General features: G+C 46.7%; 1 protein-coding gene across 3 annotated transcripts in view; it reads right to left on the bottom strand.

Annotated features, from left to right (window-relative positions):
• TMTC4 (transmembrane O-mannosyltransferase targeting cadherins 4) overlaps positions 1-26,518 on the bottom strand; it is a 201,279-nt gene that overhangs the window by 88,574 nt on the left and 86,187 nt on the right. For all 3 annotated transcript variants that reach the window (XM_063953238.1, XM_063953237.1, XM_063953236.1), the window contains exons 6-8: positions 5,244-5,341; positions 4,820-4,912; positions 4,149-4,310 (exon numbers count right to left, since the gene is read on the bottom strand). In XM_063953238.1, coding sequence (XP_063809308.1) covers positions 4,149-4,310; positions 4,820-4,912; positions 5,244-5,341 — 353 coding nt within the window. The remainder of the gene's footprint in view (positions 1-4,148; positions 4,311-4,819; positions 4,913-5,243; positions 5,342-26,518) is intronic.

Below are 26,518 nucleotides of genomic sequence, written 5' to 3' on the forward strand. Positions count from 1 at the left end.
GCACTGAGGTGCTGAGTCACGGAGATGCTGGAAGCACGGAGGCACGGAGGTGTTGGAAGCACGGAAGTACTGAGCTCTGGAGATCCCAACTACAACAGTAGTAAAACTGAAACACGACAGCTGTGGTTTTCAGTGGAGAACATGGAATTCAGTACTGTGCCTTTAAGACGAAACATTGCAGCTGTGCCTTTACATTGAGACTCAGGGAAATGGTGAAATCAAATGGCAACACACAAGTAACCATACAGGAACAAGGGAACAGAGTTTCCACAGGAACTTAGGTACAATGGTTACCTTAAGGGAGCTCAGCATAAAGACTCTCACAAGGCTGTATGTGACACGAGGAACTGGCCCAGATTCCAACTCAGCCTCCTGATTTATACTTCCTGGTCCTTGATGATTGGTGGGCAGGATTAGGTGATGTAGAGAGTCTCAGGCTGGCAGAGGATTGGACAACTCCGGGTCAGGTAAACAGTCACTGTCATGTGACTACTCTAGAGGAGGCTGTGAAGTGCAGCGAGGCCTAGCAGGCCGAGAGAACACTGAAGCCTGAACTTCAGATTAGTGAATTCAGCCTCACACAGGAGATCACTACAGGTGGAGCTAATTAACTATTACCTCTCAGGCAGAGAACTCAGGAAACTCAGTGCTGACAAGCTGTTTAACTCCGTGAGTGAAAAGACACAGGATCCAGGACAGAAAGCAGGGGTAAGTCACCAAATATGAGAATTACAGTCAGGATTGTGACACACAGCCTGAAGGTCTTATAATACAATATTTTTAATAACTTTGTGTATTAAACAAAGTTTGTGTACATTGAGCCATCAGAAAACAAAGGTTTCACTATCTCACTCTCACTCAAATAATTCTGTATTTCTGAATATTTGGATATGGGATACTCAACCTGTATAAGCCACCTGCCTTCATGGACCAGCTTTCACCCAGTGGATGTAAAGGACATTGCTGAAATTGCTCGGATTTTGCATCCCACCACCTGTGATCTGGACCCTGCCTCAACCAAGCTTCTAATAGGTTGTATGGATATAATTGGTCCTGTCTTTGCAAAAATTGTTCAATGCTCTTTGCAGACAGGCATATTTCCTGGACCCCTAAAGGAAGCAATTGTTAGACCGCTTCTTAAAAAACCTAAGTTAGATCCCGACTGCATGACCAACTATAGACCGGTATCAAACCTTCCTTTTCTAGGAAAGGTTATTGAGAAAGTGGTTGCAAATCAACTGGAAACACGCCTGACAACCCATGATATCTATGATCCATTCCAATCGGGATTCAGGAGAAGACATAGCACTGAAACAGCCCTGGTGTGCGTGTTAAATGATCTTCTGACGGCAAGAGACAGAGGCGACTGTTCAATATTAATCCTTCTGGATCTCTATGCAGCATTTGATACCGTGGACCATGGGCTTCTGATTGAGCGTCTGATACATTTTTGTGGACTGGATGGCACAGTCCTAAATTGGTTCAAATCATTTCTCACAGGCAGATCACAGAGAGTATCGTCTGGATTATACTCATCACCACCAGTGCCATTGCCATGTGGTGTCCCACAAGGTTCTATACTATCCCCCATGCTTTTTGCAGCATACATGCTCCCGCTGGGTGAAATAATCAGGCACCCTGGCCTGGTCTACCACTGCTATGCAGATGATACACAACCGTACTTGTTCTTTGCTCTGGGCACTGACAACCCAATAGCAACCCTAAATGGCTGTCTAGCTGAACTCCAGGAGTGGATGAGTGCTAGTTGGCTGCGACTGAACCCGGATAAAACAGAGGTACTTATGATAGGACTGCAACATCAAAGGACAAGACTGCAGCATAGCCAACCAAGTGGACTTACACTCGGGGATTCAGAATTACAAACCACTGATCGTGTGCGGAATCTTGGCGTTGTCCTGGATGGTGGCTTGACACTTAAACATCAGATATCAGCCACAATCAAATCCTCATTCTTTCACCTGAGGAACATAGCCAGAATCAAGCACTTAATTCCCTCAGATGATCTGCCAAAAATCATCCACGCATTTGTATCATCTCGATTAGACTACTGTAATGCCCTCTACCTTGCTCTCCCAGCAAAAGAATTGCACCGCTTACTGCTGGTGCAAAACACAGCTGCCAGGCTATTAACCAACCAGCCCCGTTCTAGCCACATAACACCCATCCTCTACTCCCTTCACTGGCTGCCTGTACGATGGCGAATCATCGTCAAGATTGGCTTACTGAGTTTCAAAGCATTACATGACCAGGGCCCAAGGTACCTGAAACAGCTTCTGACCCCATACTGCCCCACTCGATTACTGCGATCTGTAGATGAAGGACTTTTAGCAGTACCTAGAATCTCCCGTAATTCATCTGGGGGTCGAGCTTTTAGTCATGCGGCTCCGACTCTATCGAACTCACTTCCCCGCACAGTGCGAGAGGCCCCAACTATAGAATCCTTCAAAAGTAGACTCAAGACTTTCCTTTTTACTCAAGCATTTCCATAATGTCCCTTTTAGTATCTTCATGCTTCTGTATTTTATGAAAATCTGTTCTGTACTTCATTATTTTCTGTACTATATTATGCTATGTATCTGTTAAGCGCCTTGAGTCCTATTGGAGAAAGAGCGCTATATAAATAAAATTATTATTATTATTATTATTATTATTATTATTAAAAGCACTGGTAAAGTGATAAACGGGAGATATGTCTGTCCCAGGATTCTGACCTATGTATTTTAAATCCCCGGCAATGTCTGTTTTGCTAAACAGACTTGATTAGAGTTTGAGCTTTTTGTAAAAGCCAGATAATGGGTCCTGGGGGTGTGGCTGTGAGAGAGAAGAAATATAAGCTGTGTCAGAGCTTAGCTCGGGGTTTCACTACCTGGGAAAACAGGGAGCAGGCCTGTTATGAGACACTGATTTACTGACTGTAAGTACTGTGTATATGCCTGCGTTTGTGGTAAGGGCATTAGATTCTACCATCCTGAGAGGGAGAATCTATTAAGTTTAGCTAGTCCCCAGACGGGTTAGGAGTAATTTTTAGGTTTTGTTTTATGTACTGAACAATAAAACTAGCCACAGGTAGATTGCACAAAAATCCTGGACTGGTGTGCTGTTTTGCTGGCTGCTGATGTCCCCGTGGCAGTATGCACACATCCCAGGCCCCTCTGCCCTCCCCTGGGCTGGGGACGTGGGGTGACCCAGGTGTTTATGGCAGTATAAGGTGAGGAGGTTGCTCATATGGGGTTTCTCTGGGACGCTGCTTTCACCCTTCTACAAAGTGGCCTGGAAGGAGTTTGTCTGGGACCAGGTATTAGTCGAAGTTGCAGGAGGGTTCCGTTTTGACTGAACAACAGGTGATGGGGCTGGGGCACTTAGAGAGACCTACTGTGGGCGTATGTGTAAGAGGCACCAATTCTGTGGGCATTATGTGTGACACTACTGGGGCATTATATGTAAGGGGCACTACTAATTTAGGATTTAAAAAATATATATTTTTCTTTTCAAATGCAACATTCAATAAAGAGGAGGGGGTGCTGAAACATACCCTTGCTCTGGGCACCATGACACCTAGCTACACTCCTGATAAGGAGCACTACTGTGGGAGTTGTGTATAAGGGGTACTACTGTGTGACGTAACATGAATAAGGGGCACTACTTTGGGATGTAAATTGAATGAGGGGCACTACATTTGGGATAATAGGAATAAGATTGTAATACTGTGTGGCATAATTTGAATTGTGGGTACCACTGTGGCCACGCCTCTTCCTTGTGTGACTACACCCCTTTTTGCAGTGCATGCTGTCTCTTTTTTATAATTTGCAGGGTGGCGCCATACACCCTAGCACCGGTCATGATGAGGATGATACTACTGCTACTACTACTAGTTTTATTTATATAGCACTTGTCTCCAGCAGGACTCAAAGTCACTATACAAGCATCAAAAACATAGCACAGAGGTTTAGAAACCACACTCTGTAACTATGGGTTTTGCTGCAGCAAAATGAGATTGTGAGCAATGTAACATCATAGTAGTCCGTAGTAAGAAAAGTGGATTTACATGTGCTTTGTTTGTAATGGTGATAAGCCTATAGATACTGGGTATCTAGCATAACAACTGTACCAGGAAACTTAGTACTCACTCTCACAAGTGGGTGATCCGCAAAAGAGGCTGGGTTGTCAACATCAGTAAATGCTGGTGGTCCTGTACCCATTATGCGCCAGCGTACATAAAGCATAAATATACCCCCAGCTGCCAAAAGGCTTATCCTTGGAAACAATCCCTTTTTTAGAAACAATGAATTCTGTTAGGGGGAGAAAAAAAAAAATCTCAAAACATGTTTGTGTTGTCAAAAATTTACATAACTCTAAACAAAATCCTCTTGAGTATACTAGTGTACTGAATAACAGCACATGCTGGAAAGAAGAAGATCTGATTTCTTATATGCTAGTTCATTCTACAAGATGCCTGACACACAAAGTAATGAATAGCTGAATGATAATAATGAAAACAGTGTACATCTCTAACCAAAGGGTGACTATTTCTGTGCTCTGTTGAAGAACGCAATTTATTCCAAGTTACTTCCGAACCACACCTTGCAAAATCAGGATTTTGCCACTTTGTAGCAAAAATGTTTGGCAAAGTATTCCCATAGTATCACGAAAATCAAAGGGCAGAAGAAGATTTTTTTTCTTCAATAAAGAGACTTCTTTCAAGAATGCAACTGAGCGACAGACATGAGATCACACTGTGCAGTAACTGAGGAGCCCAGAATCTGTTCTGAATGGGAAATGGGAAACTGAATACACTCACCTCTGGGGTTTTGTCCCTCTGCTGTACCTTCTGGATACATTCCAGCATGTTTAACTTGCAGATTACAAAGACATCAAATACAGCATTCAACCCCTAGAAAAGACAATAATCTTTTGTTATTTCCAGGGACCATTAGCTTGAATGAGGAAGGAGGGGGGGGGGTGCAACTAAAATATTTAAATTCAAGATTAATAAATCAAACACTACTTTGGCGTAATCAAGATATGGGCATTAAAAAAAATATAAAGAAAAGAACCCTTCTATCAATTCATACAGAGCGAGCACGGTTTTTGATGTTAAGAATCCGTAACAGGAAGGTTTTCTTGAATTATTTCACATGGCAGCTTTCTATGCCCCTTTCTCTTACTACTAATACAGGATTTACAGCATTTGTATTTTATAAAGGATGCATTCTTTTTCTTACCAAGACAGTTATGCCTTGCTCTTTGCACAACATGGCAACTGCACCAAGGAAAACACTAAGCAGTACCCAGAATACAGACGTATGTTCTTCTTTATTAACTGTGGGAAAAAGAGATTGTCATCCATTTTAAAGTCACAACACAATGCTTTTATTTTTTTCTTCTTCAACAAAATAGAGAATTTAGCTGCTAATATTTAGCAGATTTGTACCACAGAGCTACAAGTATTATGTCTGCACTGAGAGGTGGTGTGGGTTACGTGGGACTACATAAATCTTTCATGTGTTACTATATCAAGAATAATTGACTTCAAAATCAGGCAAACATTGTTATTAAGGGAAATGATTTGGAAGTAAGTTGCATAGATCATAAACACAAAGGCAGCAAATTCAATTGCTGCATATGAGAGCAAATCAATAAATTGACTCAAAAGGAGAAGGGTATGGTACAAAAGGTGAGAGAGAAACAGGCACCAAGCCCTCAAACCTTGGGCCTTACAAGTGGATTAATAAAGAATGAATCCTAATATATCTGTATTTCAAATCATCATCAACAAAGTGGTTGTGGGTCGTTAATACAAAATAAACTAACATGCCTAAAAAGAGTTTTACAATATTTTAGTAGAAAATAGCACTGCTTACGGTGAAAATCAGTGACAAGTTTCTAGCCAGAACCCAATATATTTTGGAGTCAGTCATCACACATCATAGACTCTTGTCTGCAATCAATTAGCCATGTGTGTGAGGAAAAGTGCTTGTAGCCTCAGACTTTTACTCCCCAAGCTATTCAATTACAAGCCATTTTTTTTTGTGATCCTTATTTATTGGGCTCAGAGAGATAAACAGAACAACACAAAGAAGATACAAGACTTTTTTCCCGAGTGGCTAACGCACATTAACCCACAGATTCTGGGATAAGTGCCTGGAGCTATGGGTTAATGTGATTGCAGGGGTAGAACTGCCGGAGACACCGGAGTTGGTTGCCACCGGGCTCCACTCCTGATGGGGGCACTTCCTCCCTTGTCCGCCAGCCATTCCATGCCCATCTTCCTGCTAAGTACCGCCGAGTGGAGAGCAGCATCAGCGGAGGCTGGCAGTGTGTACAGTCCACGACCCTAGTTACGGGCTGTGCTGCACTACTGGCCTGGCTGTTCCAACATCACAGAAGCAGCGGAGCCCACATCCCAGCAGTCGCCTCTCCCGCCACCTTGAGACATGTATGTATATAGCTCTTTATGTGGGTGCTCTGTTTAGATCTATTTATCCTACAGCTGTGGGAACTACAAGTCCCAGCATCACATATTGTAATAACATGCAGCTACAAGTCCCATCATCACTTATATAATAACATGTACCTACTGCCGAACTACAAGTCCCAACATCACACATTGTATAGTACTATGCGCACCAACTGCTTATCTGTCCCACAGCTATGGGAATGACAAGTGGCAGCATAATACACCATGTATAATAATTTGTACTGTCTGTCTGTTATACAGCATTGGAACAAGTCCCAGCATCACATACTGTATAATAATATGTACCAACTGCCTCTCTGTCCTACTGCTGAGGAACTACAAGTCCTAGCATCACAGTCATTGGGCAGGTGCAAGGGGAGGAGTTGGGACTAGAAAGGGGAGAAGACAGGATTAATTATTAAACTGCCCCCCTAAAACAAAGTCTAGATCTGCGCCTGGAGTGGAGAGGCAGAGGTATGGGACAGGGGACAACGCAGGGTACAGGGCTGGGAAACAGCTGTTTATCCTGTTGCTAGGTACTGTAAAGTGTCAGGAAACTGCCCACAACGCCCGCTGCTGTCACTGCTCACAGGGTCTATTTACTAAGCCTGGCCCTGTCTCCCCCTCTCCTGTCCCATCCCTGTCATCTCTGTGTTGGCCCCGTCTCCCCTCTCCTATCCCTGTCACCTCTGTGCTGACACTGTCTCATCTCTCTCCTGCCCCCTCTGTTCTGTCCTGGCCCTGTCACCCCTGTCCTGCGCTTGTCCCCTCTGTCTTAGTCTATCCTGGCCCCAACACACTGTACTGGCCCTATCACCCCTGTCCTGGCACTGTCCCTCCTGGTCCTGTCACCTTTCTCCTAGCCACAAATAATATATAATTTTCCCTTTCTTTTGAGGGGTGGGGGCACCAAACTCAAACTTGCCTCCGGGTGACTGGGATGAACTTACACCACTAGTGATTGCGACACCCATGTGAAGGGCTGAAAACCTAATTTAGCCCTAACCAAAAACATCTGTGTTACGTGCAGCCTGCGGGCTTATCGCAATCTGCAACGGAGTAGCCTTGGTCACTGCTATAAGTCCACGGTAATTGCTGTTCTTTTTTTACATCTCACTTATTATGACTATTATACAATGCAGTGCAGAAGTTTTATTTTATTATCCTGAAATTTTCTCATTTTCTATCTATACACCTAAACATTGCCTATATTTAATGGGATTTGTACCATTCACAGTCATCAAATACAAAAAAGGTATTTCGTTTTAATATACTTTCAGTTTCATGTGTAATTCTAATTAAAATGTTTAATGCTACACACCAGAGTAGTCCTACTTTGTGTCACACAATACTCTAGTAAATCCATGCAAAGGTGTTCATACAGTTACATTACATCCCTACTATTCGTGTAAATGCAGTGGAGCGATAATATTGCCTACTAAACTGCACCAAGCTCCAGAAAGAATGGGAGCGTCAATAATTGCACATGTCGATAAAACGAGATTTATGGTAAGACCTTACCGTTGTTAAATCTCTTTCTGCGAGGTACACTGGGCTCCACAGGGAATGACATTGGGGTGTAGAGTAGGATCTTGATCAGAGGCACCAACAGGCTCAAAGCTATGACTGTTCCCAGAAAGCCTAGCGCCGCCTCCTCTATAACCCCGCCTCCATGCACAGGAGCCCAGTTTTTGTTAACCAGTCCAATGCAGTAGCAGGTAAAAGAGACGACAACTGTTAGTAGCCACAAACCCCATACAGTCACGACAGGAGAGGGTATCAGCGGCTAATGCCACACCAACCCAAAGAAGCTAAGTGCGTCATGGTGGGAGCCCTGTGGAGCCCAGTGTACCTCGCAGAAAGAGATTTAACAACGGTAAGTTTTTACCATAAATCTCGTTTTCTGCTGCGGGGTACACTGGGCTCCACAGGGAATGACATTGGGGATGTCCTAAAGCAGTTCCTTATGGGAGGGGACGCACTGTAGCGGGCACAAGAACCCGGCGTCCAAAGAAAGCATTATGGGAGGCGGAAGTATCAAAGGCATAGAACCTTATGAACGTGTTCACTGAGGACCAAGTAGCTGCCTTGCACAATTGTTCAAGGGTCGCACCACGGCGGGCCGCCCAAGAAGGTCCAACCGACCGAGTAGAATGGGCCTTTATGGTAGCAGGAGCTGGAAGGCCAGCCTGTACATAAGCATGTGCAATCACCATTCTAATCCATCTGGCCAGGGTCTGTTTGTGAGCAGGCCAGCCACGTTTGTGAAAACCAAAACAGAACAAAGAGAGAATCCGACTTCCTGATGGAGGAAGTTCACTTCACGTACATACGGTGAGCCCGTACCAAATCCAAAGACCGTCCTTTGGCAGACAAATCAGGAGAGGCAAAGGCCGAAACCACGATCTCGTGATTAAGGTGGAAAGAAGACACCACATTTGGTAAATATCCAGGGCGTGTTCTAAGAACCACTTGATCACAGTGAAAAATCAGATATGGTGACCTACAAGACAAGGCACCCAAATCCGACACCCGTCTAGCAGAGGCAATAGCCAGCAGAAACAACACCTTAAGAGAAAGCGACGTAAGGTCTGCAGATTCAAGAGGCTCAAACGGAGACCCTTTGAACGCCTCCAAAACCACCAACAAGTCCCAAGGAGCCACCGGCGGGACATAAGGAGGTTGAATCCGCAACACACCCTGAGTGAATGTATGCACATCAGGTAAGGTCGCAATTTTTCTCTGAAACCAAACCGACAAGGCAGAAATATGAACCTTGATGGAGGCCAGACGAAGGTTCAAGTCCAGGCCTTGTTGCAGAAAGGCCAAAAGTTTGGACGTGCTAAACTTGTAAGCGTCATGATTGTTAGATGCGCACCAAGCAAAGTAAGAATTCCAGACCCTATGGTAAATCCGAGCAGAAGCCAGTTTCCGGGCCTTCGACATGGTTTGAATGACCGGCTCAGAAAATCCTTTGGCCCTTAAGACGGAAGCTTCAAGAGCAATGCCGTCAAAGCCAATCGGGCTAAATCCTGATATACACAGGGGCCCTGAATGAGGAGATCTGGGCGCTGCGGAAGTAGAAGGGGACGCTCTATCGAGAGACTCTGAAGGTCTGAGAACCAATGCTGTCTGGGCCATGCTGGAGCGATCAGAAGTAGTATTCCTCCTTCTTGCTTGAACTTCCTTATTACTCTGGGCAGGAGTGACACCGGAGGGAACACGTATGGCAGCCGAAAGTTCCATGGAATTGCCAGTGCGTCCACGAACGCTGCTTAAGGATCCCTTGTCCTTGCTCTGAAGACCGGAACCTTGTGATTGTGTCGAGACACCATCAGGTCCACATCTGGAAGACCCCACGTGTCCACGAGGAGTAGAAACACTTCTGGATGGAGGCTCCACTCTCCGGCGTGTACGTCCTGACGACTGAGAAAGTCCGCTTCCCAGTTTAGGACCCCCGGAATGAACACTGCCGATATGGCTGGCAGATGGCATTCTGCCCACTGAAGAATCCGTGATACTTCCCTCATTGCCATGCGGCTTCGAGTGCCGCCTTGATGATTTATGTACTCCACCGTGGTGGCGTTGTCTGACTGTACTTGAACAGGTCTGTTCTGTATCAAACGCTGGGCCAAGTTCAATAAGTTGAACACCGCCCGCAATTCCAGAATGTTTATCGGGAGGAGAGACTCCTCCTTGGTCCACCAACCCTGAAGGGAGTGTTGCTTCAACACTGCGCCCCAACCCCTCAGACTGGCATCCGTCGTCAGAAGGACCCAGTTGGAGATCCAGAAGGGACGACCCCTGCTCAAATCGTTGGTCCTGAAGCCACCAGCTTAGTGACAGACGGACCTCCGGAGATAATGAGATCATATGAGACTTGATCCGGTGAGGCAGGCCGTCCCACTTGGCAAGAATGAGCCTCTGGAGAGGGCGAGAATGGAATTGAGCGTACTCCACCATGTCGAAAGCCGACCCCATGAGACCTAGCACTTGCATTGCCGAATGTATCGACACTTGCGGACGAGATAGGAAGCATCGAATCCTGTCCTGAAGCTTCAGGACTTTCTCCTGAGACAAGAACAACCGTTGGTTGTGAGTGTCCAACAACGCTCCCAGGTGCGCCATGCTCTGAGCAGGGACCAGGGAGGATTTCTTCCAGTTGATGAGCCACCCGTGGGCTTGCAGGAACCGGATAGTCAAATCTAGATGACGCAGGAGAATCTCTGGGGAATTTGCCAGGATCAACAAGTCGTCCAAGTACGGTAGGATCCCGACCCCTTGACGGCGGAGTACAGCCGTCATTACCGCCATAACATTGGTGAATACTTGCGGAGCCGAGGTCAAACCAAAGGTAACGCCCGAAACTGGTAATGGAGGTTGCCAACCGCAAACCTCATGTACTGCTGATGCGACACTGCAATGGGAATATGCAGGTAAGCATCCTGTATGTCCAGTGAGACCATATAGTCTCCAGACTCCAAGGCCAGAACAATAGAGTGAAGAGTTTCCATACGAAACTTGGAGACCTTCACAAACTTGTTCAAGGACTTGAGATTGAGAATGGGCCGGGAAGACCCATTTGGTTTCGGGACTAGGAACAGCGGTCAATAGAACCCCTTGCCTCTCTGAGCCAGAGGCACCTGTACTACCTGTGTCCAGGAGGGACTATACCACCGAATGAAGAGTCTTTGCCTTCACCTGATCCGAAGGGACGTCTGTCAGGCAAAACCGATGAGGGGGACAATTCTTGAAGGATACGGCGTAACCTCGAGTGACGACTTCCCGTACCCAGGCATCGGAAGTGGTCTTCACCCATTCCTGGGTAAACCCTAGAAGTCGGCCCCCCCACCCTGGGATTCCCCAGAGGGAGGCCCACCCCGTCATGCATGTCAGTTTTGGAAGCAGGCTGACGGGCAGCCCAGGCTGACGGGCAGACCAGGCTCGTTTGGGTTTGGGCTTATTGGGTTTAGAAGTGTGAACCTGTTTTGGGTACGCCTAACCTTTTGCTTTCCCTGAAGGAGGAAAGGAGCGAAAGGAAGTACTCAGCCTTCGGCACCGAAGGAGCAGTACTAGCAAGACATGCTGTTTTAGCAGACGCTAAGTCAGCCACTATCTTGTCAAGGTTTTCTCCGAAAAGAATGTCTCCATTGAAGGGGAGTACCTCCAGGGTTTTCTTAGAGTCCATGTCCACAGACCAGGACCGTAACCAGAGAATTCGGCGAACCAAAATGGACGTAGTAGAAGCCTTGGCCGCCAGAATACAGGCATCAGAAGCCACCTCTTTAATGTAATGAGACGCTGTAACAATATACGACAGGCATTGTCTAACATGATCAGAAACATTGGAAAGCAACTCCGCCTCCAGCTCCTGAACCCATGCTTCCACAGCTTCTGCAGCCCATGTTGCTGCAATAGTGGGCTTATGCACTGCACTGTTTAGGGTGTAGATTGCCTTCAAACAACCCACCACACACTTGTCCGCCGGCTCTCTCAAGGACGTGACAGTAGTTACAGGCAGAGCAGAGGATACTACCAGACTCGCCACTTGCGAATCCACTGGCGTGGGTGGTTCCCAATTTTTACTAAGCTCCGCAGCGAGGGGGTAGCGAGCCAGCATCTTCTTGTGAGGCGTGAACTTTCCCAGGACTCCTGACGTATGTCAACTAAATGGTCAGAGTGAGGTAAAACTTGTTTAACCACCTTCTGACGTTTACACCTGTCCGGTTTCTTAGGGGCAGTGTCAGGCTCCTGTTCATTATCAACCTGAAGAATAAGCCTGATAGCCTCTAACAAGTCAGGAACATCCACCTGCGAAACAACTTCCCCATCAGACGCATCAGGATCAGAATCTGTGGGGTCCGTATAAGCGCCATCCTCATCAGACGAGGTGTCTGGGATGTGGGTGGATTGTGAGGAAGTAATTGCCCACTTAGAGGACCCCTTAGTCTTAGGCGGGCGAGGGTTAGACTTTTGAGTAGTTAGTGATTGGTTCAATTGCTGTAACTGATTGGACAGTCGATCTGCCCACGGCGGATTAACCGCGGGGACCATAAGCGGTTGTACCGGCACAGGAGGTCCCATAGGGGGCTAGTCTAGTCTAGTTACCAGTGTATTCAATAGCGTGGAGAAGGTAGCCCAAGGTGGGTCATTTTGCACCCCCTGTTGCTACAGTCCCACTGGGGGGGCAAGGAACCCCCAGAACCTGAACCCTCAGCTGCTATGTTATCCTCAAATGTGTCTGCAGTGTCAACACCACACAGTGTGGGATCAGCCCCAGCTCCGTTGCCCTTTGTAGCTGACGTAATCAAAAGCTCAATGCAAGGCAACACAGTACAATATCAGCAGCACAACACCTGACAAGAACCTCCTGTGCAGTGTATCAGCACAAACAGGGAATTAAAGAGGTATATGGTGACTAAAAATCACAGAGAAAAATACACACTGAGTATATCCTGTGAACTGCCTATATTATGATAAACCTGACACACTTAGCCCCCTCAGGTTATAGAATATAGGGATAGCAATCTGAGTGAGAGACACGAAATGGAGTTCACACAGCAGCTATATACACACACACACACACACACACACACACAGACTCACAGTTTGTACAATGCAGAAATTATGACATGCAATAAAACTGCACTAGACTAGCAATACAGAGTAGTACTATATATAGCTATATACTGAATATAACAATGCACAGTAAAGACTGGATGTATATCACAGGGTACTTGTACTAAATAACCCTGACTAAATGCACTTTTTCTTAACTAACACTGTCAGCAGACATGTAGAATACTTAAGTGTCCTGTAAAAAGCACAGCGCTGACAGTCCCAGGATCAGCTCTGCTTGCTATAATGGCGCCCAAATGCTGACAGGGAGTGAGGGAGAGAGAGAGATGCAGCTCCAGGGCGGGAACACTTACTCTAAATGGCGCCCTGGGGCTGGGGGAGGGGCTACAGGTCAAAGCCTTATCACCCACCACCAGGTACTGGGGGCTTAGTAAAACGGTTTTATAAGAGAAAACCGACCTGTGCCCATGCCCTGATGGCCTAGTGGGGTCCCTGTACTGCCACAGTGTCCACGCCAGCGCGCGCGGCCCGCCTCCCACCGGCCGCACGGGATCGCGATTAACAGCGTGTCCCGTTGAGGGGACCCCTTACCTCCTCCCTGTAGTGCGGCCACGCGATCCGGGAGAGCAGCGGCCGTATGTGACTAACAATGAAGAAAACCGGAGCCTCCGGTGTAGGTACCCGGCAACCAGGGCGCGGGAGTGTACAGCGCCGCTGGGGGAGGTGATGGAGCTGCAGCAGGAGATGTCTGACTGTTATCTAACACAGTCAGTGTCTCTGCTGCAGCACTTGAAGTCTTCAAAATACTTTAAAAGCTTCTTTCAGGGCTGCTCCAGGAGCCCCGCTGTTAAGTGCCTGCTTACTGCATGGCACCAACTACAAAACTGGGCTCCTGTGCACGGAGGCAGGGTTATAGAAGAGGTGGCCCTAGGTATTCTGGGAACAGTCAAAGCTTTGAGCCTGTTGGTGCCTCGGATCAAGATCCTACTCTACACCCCAATGTCATTCCCTGTGGAGCCCAGTGTACCCCGCAGCAGAAACATAATTAACTAGTAGAAGTACAATGCTCTTGGTCGAATGTCCATAAAGACCACATAGGCTCAGTGTAGCAGCAAATGGAATGCTGTATGTCCAGGTCATTAGGTAGCAGCCATCACTTTAAGCCGTCATATATGGCTACCAAACATGGCCCTGCGGAACACCCAGACATGCAATCAAGTAACCCTACATGTAAATGTTACAAGATGCACAGTTTTTCCTGTTGGCTAAAGACAAATGGTACCTGCTAGATTGGTCCCCTCTCTGATCACAATTCTGCTCACGGGTCAATCCGTTGTCACAGGTGGGACGTTTGCACTAAGGTTTTCTTATCAAAAGAGGCTCTCTCTCATATTAAGAAGTATATTTACATTATTATGGTAGCATACATACAGTGTGCATGGTATTATAAGATGTGTATGGTAACGCTCTATTTGTATCATTAGGTATGGCGTTATTGATTTTCAAACTTGTATCACAGGTGGGACTGAAAGTAGACATATCTTCTCACATAGCGAGCAATTTTATACATTCTCTGTGAACGTACAGGTGGGATGAAATGTACAATTTACCCATTGTGAAGGAAGAACTTGGTGTAGAATATGTTACAAAAAACAAGAAAAATATTAGTTTTATGCAAAATAATGTTTTATTTTGTCACAGGTGGGATACAGTGCAAAATAATTCTCAGTAACACCGGTTTTATGTATGTAAAACAAAGCCAGTGCACTTCTATTGTTAGATAATAATTTTTTTGTAATTTAAAACGTTATTTGTATTACAAGTATTACTGTTTTGAGTACAGATTTTTTATTTTTACATTTCACTTTTAACCCTGTTCAAACACGTGCCATAGCAGGAAACTCAAAAAACTGCCCCTAACTTTTTAAGAACTGGTGTAAGTAACTTCAAAACAAATGAAAATTATATTCATTTTGTAAAAGTTGATCAACATTAAAAAATATTACTTTCACGAAACAGTCATCTTCACAGGAGCTCTGGGCAATGTCAGTATATCTGTAGTGAGCAGTATTTCTGGAAGATATTTCTGGAACTGACAGCTAATAGTAACAAAGCCCAAGGACAGGGAAGAGGAGGAGAAGACCAGGTGCAAAGAAACCAGCCACCAAACAGTGGTTGGCAGACCTGGATTTCTATATGTCCCATAGAATAACCCCCAAGTCATCCAGGGACGCATGGACTCAGGGGAAAGGATTTTACAGGTAAGAACAAAAATACAATTTTCTCTTTCTTCCATGGTGGACACTGGAAACCATGGGACGTCTCAAAGCTGTCCCTGTAAGGGAGGGAATTGCTCCTGTGCTGTGCATTTGTCCCGTTGCCGAAACAAGTATCACTAGAGGCAAATTAGTCCAATTAGTACAGAAAGAGTAAGGAATGAATGAAGGACCACATAGAGGACTGGCAGAGATGTTCTGCAGAGACCTCACTCAGCCATTAAGGAGGCACCCAGCGACTGAGTGGAATGGTCCGTAGCAAGTCCAGAAGCTCCTGGGCCCCACTATACAGTAGTAATGTTTCTGATCACCACTTAGTACACACAGCACCCTTTATATTACCACTCAGTATGTACAGCAACCCCATAATAATACTCGGTATACACAGCACCCCATAATAATTTCATTATACACAGCCCACCACCATAACACCCCTCAGTGCACACAGCACCCTGATTTTACACTCAGTATACACAGCCCCTCTCCCTCCATGTTACCCCACAGTATACATAGTACACCCATATTCCATTTCAGTATACACAGAGCCCTCTCTCCCATAGTACCCCTCAGTGCACACAGCACCCCCATATTACATTCCATTATACATCGTTTCCTCCCCATATTACCCCCAGTACACACAACACACCCATATTACATTCCATACATTCAAACACCGATCTTGACAGTCTAACTATGAAGAGCAATCGACAATTAAGTTTTAAGTTTACTAATACTAATATTTCATTAACTATGGTTTTATATTGATTTTAACTTGCAGGAATGAATAAATATAAAGGCAAACTCCTTTTAGGACAATAAATTTAGCCTTTGGAGGGTCTAAAACTGTTGGTATCAATCTTGGTAGTCAATTCGTCACGGATGGGACAGCTTAAAAGAAAAAAAAAAAATCCTGATAATGCAGCTTTAGAATTCAGTAAATTATTTTTAGAGGTAATTAACTAAATGCTGACTTCTAACCAACTGTACCCCTGACGTCAGAACCATTATCTCACTACAAAAACTTTTGTATGTCTTTTGTCACGGCCAGGACAACTAAAGCACTCTGTTTTTGCAAGTTAAATACTATATCTAAATGTACCTTATCAAACAAATTCTTATATGAATCCTGAAGTAAACACTTTAAATAGCATCCAGACTCATTAAGAACTTGCAGAATATAAACAGCTGATGCATATGTAACTGCGCCTGCACAGAAGGCCCGGGCGTGCACTGAGCACATCGCAGGGACGAGAGACTTTCTTGACCGTAAAAGTTTACTTCAATTTACATAACTTGCCAAAATTTTACATATTACTTTTCCATCACAGGAATAACAAAATACACTGTATAGAACATTTAGCAGGAATGCTGTAAACAGACGAATTGTCACATCAGGCTTCCTCTACAGAATTTAGTAGCATATATTTAAGGATGTATTAGCGCTTTTACCAGAATGATCATGAATCTTTCTGTTCTCCTCGAACAGCATGGATTTTTCTATTACATTTGAAAAGGTCAGGAGGATGCACTTTCTCTGCATAAAAGTTAGCTATTGTGCACTTAAAAAATGTTGTGTGGAACTCTGTTTTTAAATTTGTAATGAAACTCAAGGGCAGCAGATGAAGTGCTCTAAACTGCGTGAGATGTACAATGTCGACATATAAGATTTTTGCTAAAACTTTTAATGGCACTTTGTGATTTCTAGCTTTAGGATGTCAATCTACATACTGTACTGCTATCTCAGGATGACAACAGACGTCAAAAAGCAACAGCTGAAGCATACCTCCCAACTGTCCCAATTTTCGCGGGACAGTCCCGTTTTTTGGGGACTGTCCCGCTGTCCCACCCGCGGGCCGCAGTGTCCCGCGGTGGGGGGGGGGGGGGGGGCAGTTGGGAGGCTCTGTCTGTCGCTGCCCTGCTTAGCAGAGCAGCGCTGAATAGACGCTGTGCGCATGCGCACAGCATCTATTCACTGAAGTCAGAGGGAGAGGGGGCATGCCAGCGGCTCACAGTGACGAAAACGGGGGAGTGGCTCGCGATCGCGGGTCCTCCCACGAAGCCACGTCCCCTTTTTCTTAGGCCACGCTCCTTTTTCGGGAGTGTCCCGCTTTAGAAAGAAGAAATGTTGGGAGGTATGGCTGAAGTATCATTCCTGGTAACTAATTACCAGGAACCACTGTAATGCTAACCACTGTGTAGAGTGGTTAGTATTGCTTCCTCACAGTGATATGGTCATAGGTTTAATTTCACCCACAACACTGGGTTCTCCCTGTGTTTCCTCCATGTTCTCTAAAAAAGACCCACAGGTGTGTGTGTTATATGGCATTTAGAGTGTACAGATGTAGCTATGCTCATCGTTTCTGGTACGCCATACAGGCATCCTAGTCACGCCATACAAATAAAGCAGGTAGGCGAAGTAAGGCGTGATAAAGGCACAAGAGGATCCACAGCATGCAATACACACTTTCACCACTCTGTGGCGATTGTTCCACTTATGAAAACTACAGTACAGTGCTGAATAGCAGCGGATGGATATGGCACTACGGAATTCTGAACAATGTAGCAAGCCCTGACAAGCGGGCCAGTGCACATTACATATAGTAGTTCTGTTTTAATACATTATTAATACTGCAGAGTGGAGTGCGAAATCACCGGAACGGCAGGCACCCAGTGACAACATGCCTTATGACTGGAAGTTCCCTGGTGCGCTGTATAAAATGAACCCTACATTAAATGGAAATATGAACACAAAAAAAAAATAAGATTTTACTCACCGTTAAATCTATTTCTCGTAGTCCGTAGTGGATGCTGGGAACTCCGTAAGGACCATGGGGAATAGACGGGCTCCGCAGGAGACTGGGCACTCTAAAAGAAAGATTAGGTACTATCTAGTGTGCACTGGCTCCTCCCACTATGACCCTCCTCCAGACCTCAGTTAGGATACTGTGCCCGGAAGAGCTGACACAATAAGGAAGGATTTTGAATCCCGGGTAAGACTCATACCAGCCACACCAATCACACCGTATAACTCGTGATACTATACCCAGTTAACAGTATGAAATATAACTGAGCCTCTCAACAGATAGCTCAACAATAACCCTTTAGTTAGGCAATAACTATATACAAGTATTGCAGACAATCCGCACTTGGGATGGGCGCCCAGCATCCACTACGGACTACGAGAAATAGATTTAACGGTGAGTAAAATCTTATTTTCTCTGACGTCCTAGTGGATGCTGGGAACTCCGTAAGGACCATGGGGATTATACCAAAGCTCCCACACGGGCGGGAGAGTGCGGATGACTCTGCAGCACCGAATGAGAGAACTCAAGGTCCTCCTCAGCCAGGGTATCAAATTTGTAGAATTTAGCAAACGTGTTTGCCCCTGACCAAGTTGCAGCTCGGCAAAGTTGAAAAGCCGAGACCCCTCGGGCAGCCGCCCAAGATGAGCCCCCTTCCTCGTGGAATGGGCTTTTACTGATTTAGGATGCGGCAATCCAGCCGCAGAATGCGCCAGCTGAATTGTGCTACAAATCCAGCGAGCAATAGTCTGCTTAGAAGCAGGAGCACCTGTTTTGTTGGGTGCATACAGGATAAAAAGCGAGTCAGTTTTCCTTACTCCAGCCGTCCTGGAAACATAAATTTTCAAGGCCCTGACTACGTCCAGTAACTTGGAATCCTCCAAGTCCCTAGTAGCCGCAGGCACTACAATAGGTTGGTTCAAGTGAAAAGCTGATACCACCTTAGGGAGAAACTGGGGACGAGTCCTCAATTCTGCCCTATCCATATGGAAAATCAGATAAGGGCTTTTACATGACAAAGCCGCCAATTCTGACACACGCCTGGCCGAAGCCAAGGCCAATAACATGACCACTTTCCACGTGAGATATTTCAGATCCACAGTCTTAAGTGGCTCAAACCAATGTGATTTTAGGAAACTCAACACCACATTGAGATCCCAAGGTGCCACAGGAGGCACAAAAGGGGGCTGAATATGTAGCACTCCCTTTACAAATGTCTGAACTTCAGGCAGTGATGCCAGTTCTTTCTGGAAGAAAATCGACAGAGCCGAAATCTGGACCTTAATGGAACCCAATTTTAGGCCCATAGTCACTCCCGACTGTAGGAAGTGCAGAAAACGACCCAGCTGAAATTCCTCTGTTGGGGCCTTCCTGGCCTCACACCACGCAACATATTTTCGCCAAATACGGTGATAATGGTTTGCGGTTACATTTTTCCTGGCTTTTATCAGCGTAGGAATGACTTCTTCCGGAATGCCCTTTTCCTTTAGGATCCGGAATTCAACCGCCATGCCGTCAAACGCAGCCGCGGTAAGTCTTGGAACAGACAGGGCCCCTGCTGTAGCAGAACCTGTCTGAGCGGTAGAGGCCATGGGTCCTCTGATATCATTTCTTGAAGTTCTGGGTACCAAGCTCTTCTTGGCCAATCCGGAACCACGAGTATCGTTCTTACTCCTCGCCTTCTTATTATTCTCAGTACCTTTGGTATGAGAGGCAGAGGAGGGAACACATAAACCGACTGGTACACCCACGGTGTCACTAGAGCGTCCACAGCTATTGCCTGAGGGTCCCTTAACCTGGCGCAATATCTCTTTAGCTTTTTGTTGAGGCGGGACGCCATCATGTCCACCTGTGGCCTTTCCCAACGGTTTACCAACAGTTGGAAGACTTCTGGATGAAGTCACCACTCTCCCGGGTGTAGGTCGTGTCTGCTGAGGAAGTCTGCTTCCCAGTTGTCCACTCCCGGAATGAACACTGCTGACAGTGCTAAGACGTGATTTTCCGCCCATCGGAGAATCCTTGTGGCTTCTGCCATCTCCATCCTGCTTCTTGTGCCGCCCTGTCGGTTTACATGGGCGACTGCCGTGATGTTGTCTGATTGGATCAGTATCGGCTGGTTTTGAAGCAGGGGCCTTGCCTGACTTAGGGCATTGTAAATGGCCCTCAGTTCCAGAATATTTATGTGTAGGGACGACTCCTGACTTGACCAAAGTCCTTGGAAATTTCTTCCCTGTGTGACTGCCCCCCAGCCTCGAAGGCTGGCATCCGTGGTCACCAGGACCCAGTCCTGTATGCCGAATCTGCGGCCCTCTAGAAGATGAGCACTCTGCAGCCACCACAGCAGAGACACCCTGGTCCTTGGAGACAGGGTTATCAGCCGATGCATCTGAAGATGCGATCCCGACCACTTGTCCAAGAGGTCCTACTGAAAGGTTCTTGCATGGAACCTGCCGAATGGAATTGCTTCATATGAAGCTACCATTTTTCCCAGGACTCGTGTGCAGTGATGCACCGATACCTGTTTTGGTTTCAGGAGGTCTCTGACTAGAGATGACAGCTCCTTGGCTTTCTCCTGCGGGAGAAACACTTTTTTCTGTTCTGTGTCCAGAACCATCCCCAGGAACAGTAGGCGTGTGGTAGGAACCAGCTGTGACTTTGGAATGTTTAGAATCCATCCGTGCTGTTGTAGCACTTCCAGAGATAGTGCTACTCCGACCAACAACTGCTCCTTGGAGCTCGCCTTTATAAGGAGATCGTCCAAGTACGGGATAATTAAAAACTCCCTTTTTTTTGAAGGAGTATCATCATTTCTGCCATACCTTGGTAAACACCCTCGGTGCCGTGGACAGTCCAAACGGCAGTGTCTGGACCTGGTAATGGCAATCCTGTACCACAAATCTGAGGTACTCCTGATGAGGATGGTAAATGGGGACATGCAGGTAAGCATCCTTGATGTCCAGGGATACCATGTAATCCCCCTCGTCCAGGCTTGCAATAACCGCCCTGAGCGATTCCATCTTGAACTTGAATTTTTTTATGTATGTGTTCAAGGATTTCAAATTTAAAATGGGTCTCACCGAACCGTCCGGTTTCGGTACCACAAACAGTGTGGAATAGTAACCCCGTCCTTGTTGAAGTAGGGGCACCTTGACTATCACCTGCTGGGAATACAGCTTGTGAATTGCCTCTAGCACAGCCTCCCTGCCTGAGGGGGTTGTCGGCAAGGCCGATTTGAGGAAACGGCGGGGGGGGAGACATCTCGAATTCCAGCTTGTACCCCTGAGATACTACTTGAAGGAACCAGGGATCCACCTGTGAGCGAGCCCACTGATCGCTGAAATTTTTTTGAGGCGGCCCCCCACCGTACCTGGCTACGCCTGTGGAGCCCCCGCGTCATGCGGTGGACTCAGAGGAAGCGGGGGAAGAATTTTGATTCTGGGAACTGGCTGACTGGTGCAGCTTTTTTCCTCTTCCCTTGTCTCTGTGCAGAAAGGAAGCGCCTTTGACCCGCTTGCTTTTCTGAAGCCAAAAGGACTGTACCTGATAACACAGTGCTTTCTTAGGCTGTGAGGAAACCTGAGGTAAAAAAATTTCTTCCCAGCTGTTGCTGTGGATACGAGGTCCCAGAGACCATCCCCAAACAATTCCTCACCCTTATAAGGCAGAATCTCTATGCGCCTTTTAAAATCAGAATCACCTGTCCAGTGTCGGGTCTCTAATACCCTCCTGACAGAATGGACATTACATTAATTCTGGATGCCAGCCGGCAAAATATTCCTCTGTGCATCCCTCATATATAAGACGACGTCTTTAATATGCTCTTATGTTAGCAAACTAGTCACAGACCACGCTGCAGCAGCCCTATCTGCAGGTCTCAGTCTAGTACCTGAGTGTGTAAATACAGACTTCAGGACAGCCTCCTGCTTTTTATCAACAGGTACCTTCAAAGTGGCCGTATCCTAAGACGGCAGTGCCACCTTTTTTGACAAACGTGTGAGCGCCTTATCCACCCTAGGGGATATCTCCCAGCGTAACTTATCCTCTGGCGGGAAAGGGTACGCCATCAGTAACTTTTTAGAAATTACCAGTTTCTTATCGGGGGAACCCACGCTTTTTCACACACTTCATTCACTCATCTGTTGGGGGAACAAAACACTGCCTGCTTTTTCTCCCCAAACATAAAACCCTTTTTTAGTGGTACTTGGGTTAATGTCAGAAATGTGTAACACATTTTTTATTGCCGGGATCAAGTCACGGATGTTCCTAGTGGATTGTGTATATGTCTCAACCTCGTCGACACTGGAGTCAGACTCCGTGTCGACATCTGTGTCTGCCATCTGAGGGAGCGGGCGTTTTTGAGCCCCTGATGGCCTTTGAGACGCCTGGGCAGGCGCGGCTGAAAAGCCGGCTGTCCCATAGCTGTTACGTCATCCAGCCTTTTATGTAAGGAGTTGACACTGTCGGTTAATACCTTCCACCTATCCATCCACTCTGGTGTCGGCCCCACAGGGGGCGACATCACATTTATCGGCATCTGCTCCGTCACCACATAAGCCTCCTCATCAAACATGTCGACACAGCCGTACCGACACACCGCACACACACAGGGAATGCTCTGAGGACAGGACCCCACAAAGCCCTTTGGGGAGACAGAGAGAGAGTATGCCAGCACACACCAGAGCGCTATATAATGTGGGGATTAACACTATAACTGAGTGAATTTTCCCCAATAGCTGCTTGTATATACATATTGCGCCTAAATTTAGTGCCCCCCCTCTCTTTTTAACCCTTTGAGCCTGAAAACTACAGGGGAGAGCCTGGGGAGCTGTCTTCCAGCTGCACTGTGAAGAGAAAATGGCGCCAGTGTGCTGAGGGAGATAGCTCCGCCCCTTTTTCGTGGACTTTTCTCCCGCTTTTTTATGGATTCTGGCAGGGGTATTTATCACATATATAGCCTCTGGGGCTATATATTGTGATTATTTTGCCAGCCAAGGTGTTTATATTGCCCTCAGGGCGCCCCCCCCCCCCAGCGCCCTGCACCCATCAGTGACCGGAGTGTGAGGTGTACATGAGGAGCAATGGCGCACAGCTGCAGTACTGTGCGCTACCTTGGTGAAGACTGAAGTCTTCTGCCGCCGATTTTCCGGACCTCTTCTTGCTTCTGGCTCTGTAAGGGGGACGGCGGCGCGGCTCCGGGAACGAACATCAAGGACGGGTCCTGCGGTCGATCCCTCTGGAGCTAATGGTGTCCAGTAGCCTAAGAAGCCCAAGCTAGCTGCAAGCAGGTAGGTTCGCTTCTTCTCCCCTTAGTCCCTCGTTGCAGTGAGCCTGTTGCCAACAGGTCTCACTGTAAAATAAAAAACCTAAAATATACTTTCTTCCTAGGAGCTCAGGAGAGCCCCTAGTGTGCATCCAGCTCGGCCGGGCACAGAAATCTAACTGAGGTCTGGAGGAGGGTCATAGTGGGAGGAGCCAGTGCACACCAGATAGTACCTAATCTTTCTTTTAGAGTGCCCAGTCTCCTGCGGAGCCCGTCTATTCCCCATGGTCCTTACGGAGTTCCCAGCATCCACTAGGACGTCAGAGAAAAAAGATTTGCTCAGCATCTCTAACACACACAAAGAGAAGCACAGTTCAGAGTTCTACACAGCTCTCTATAAAAAAAAGTGGCATCGACGATGGTTACCATGCCCCTGAGCTCAGTGACGTGCGGTGAGGTAAATGCCTGGGGAGGCACTGGCTAAACTGACATGTATATAAACAGCGATGGGGAAGTTATTTTCCGTTACAGCCAGAGGTTTCCTAGAAGCTATGACAGGAGGTGTTATACTAGGGGCCTTATTCAGCATTGTTGCAAAAATAGCAAAACTGCAACTGCTATCACTTCAATGCTGGGGGCCGCCCGGCACAGGTCAAGGCCACCCAACATGCTAATGGCGGGCACCGATGTGATCGCAATTCAATTGTGAAGAATGCAACTCTGAATAAGTGAAGCCACCCTGCCTCCACATGGCTGCAAATGCTCTACGAGCTGAACTTGCAGCAGCTCCCAAATCCTTTGCCCTTCCCCCGGAATCAGTGCCTGGCTTGTGCAGGAGCTATAAAAAAAAACCCTGTGCAATAAATATAAAACCATGACAGAATGACAGCACTATTTGTGGAATTAATGGGGCATTAATTGTAATGTTTAATTTTTATAGGGTCTTGGCAATTAAAAAAAAAAGGCCATCATCCTAAAGTATTATTAATCTACATCTACTATTGTTTCATTTATTGCACCCTCTGTACAGTTTGTTCACATGTCCCTGCACTTACTCTACTTGCAGCAGTAGATGGATATATCACTATCACCCACTTCAATGTAAAGAGACACAGAACCATTGTACCCCAGGGAAATGGATACCTAGCAACAGTGCCGTAACTAGACATTTTAGCGCTGTGTACAAGAAACGGCATCGGAGCCCACCCCTCTATGTAAAACAGGGGCAGTGCGCACCGTAGGCGCGTGCAAAAAATATAGGGGCGTGGCCACAAAATAATACCAATTCATATAACGGTGCACAGTAGTCTCCATTATTCAAATTACGCCGCACAGTAGCACCACTACACCAGGTAGAGCCCCTTTTACACATTACAGCGGATAGATTCCCCTTTTTACACATTACGGCAGACAGCGTCCCCTTTTTTACACATAACGGCAGACAGCGTCCCATTTTTACACATTACGGCAGACAGCGTCCCCTTTTTACACATAACGGCAGACAGCGTCCCCCTTTTTACACATAACGGCAGACAGCGTCCCCCTTTTTACACATTACGGCAGACAGCGTCCCCTTTTTACACATTACAGCAACAGAGTCACTCTTTTACACATTACGGCGGACAGATTCCCCTTTTTACAAATTACGGCAGACAGCGTCCCCTTTTTACACATTACAGCACAGTCCCCCTTTTTTTACACATTACGGCAGACAGCGTCCCCTTTTTACACATTACGGCAGACAGCGTCCCCTTTTTTACACATAACGGCAGACAGCGTCCGCTTTTTACACATAACGGTAGACATCGTCCCATTTTTACACATTACGGCAGACAGCGTCCCCTTTTTACACATTACAGCAGACAGTCCCCACTTTTTTACACATTACGGCAGACAGCGTCCCCTTTTTACACATTATGGCAGACTGCGTCCTCTTATTACACATTACGGTAGACAGCGTCCCCTTTTTTACACATAACGGCAGACAGCGTCTGCTTTTTACACATAACGGCAGACAGCGTCCCATTTGTACCCATTACGGCAGACAGCGTCCCCTTTATACACATTACGGCAGACAGCGTTCCCCTTTTTACACATTACGGCAGACAGTCCCCCTTTTTACACATTACGGCAGACAGCGTCCCTCTTTTTACACATTACGGCAGACAGCGTCCCCTTTTTACACATTACGGCAGACAGCGTCCCCTTTATACACATTACGCCAGACAGCGTCCCCCTTTTTACACATTACGGCAGACAGCGCCCCCTTTTTACACATAACGGCAGACAGCGCCCCCTTTTTACACATAACGGCAGACGGTGTCCCCTTTTTTACACATTACGGCAGACAGCGCCCCCTTTTTTACACATTACAGCAGACAGCGTCCCCATTTTACACATTAAGGCAGCCGGTCCCCCTTTTTACACATTGTGGCAGATAGATAGATAGATAGATAGATAGATAGATAGATAGATAGATAGGTACCCTCAATGTGCAGGGTAAAGAAGTAACCTATAGGGCAATATGTGTTTTTTGCTCCTAGCAACCCTCCAATCACCTGTTCTGTGGTCTTCTGGTCCATGTGAGCAGACAAGTGCAGCCGTCCTCCCTCCACTTCCGAGTTCCGTGCACAACACAGCGTTAGCCGACGACAGCCTAATCAATCATTCAAAAGAGCTGATCGCTGGTAGTAAAATAAAGATAAGGGAAAGGACGCGACCTAAGCCAAGCCAGTTCAGTGCAGGATTGTGGAGAGAGGAACAGCTCTTTTGAATGATTACGCTGTCCGTCGGCTGCTGCTGTGTTGTGCATCGAACTAGGAAGTGGTGGGAGGAGGGCTGCGTTATCTCAGAGGTAATGAAGGACGAACTCTGCTAGGGGGGGCTTTCGTTTAATTCGGCCCCCTTAGTAAGAGTATACTATGCCATAAATGCATCTGGCCGGGGGGGGGGGCGGGGGGGGGGGGCATCTGACCCTCTGCCCGTTCGTTCCAGCCCACCCCCTGCTGCTGTCCAATGATTGACAGGGGTGTGCCTTGATTTGAGCTAAAGGCACAGCCCCTGTCAATGAGGCAATTGTGCTGGTGCCGCTTTCCACTAGTTTTTCAATGGGCTTTTCCAGCCC

Source organism: Pseudophryne corroboree, chromosome 2 (genome assembly GCF_028390025.1).
Source record: "Pseudophryne corroboree isolate aPseCor3 chromosome 2, aPseCor3.hap2, whole genome shotgun sequence".
NCBI lineage: Eukaryota > Metazoa > Chordata > Amphibia > Anura > Myobatrachidae > Pseudophryne > Pseudophryne corroboree.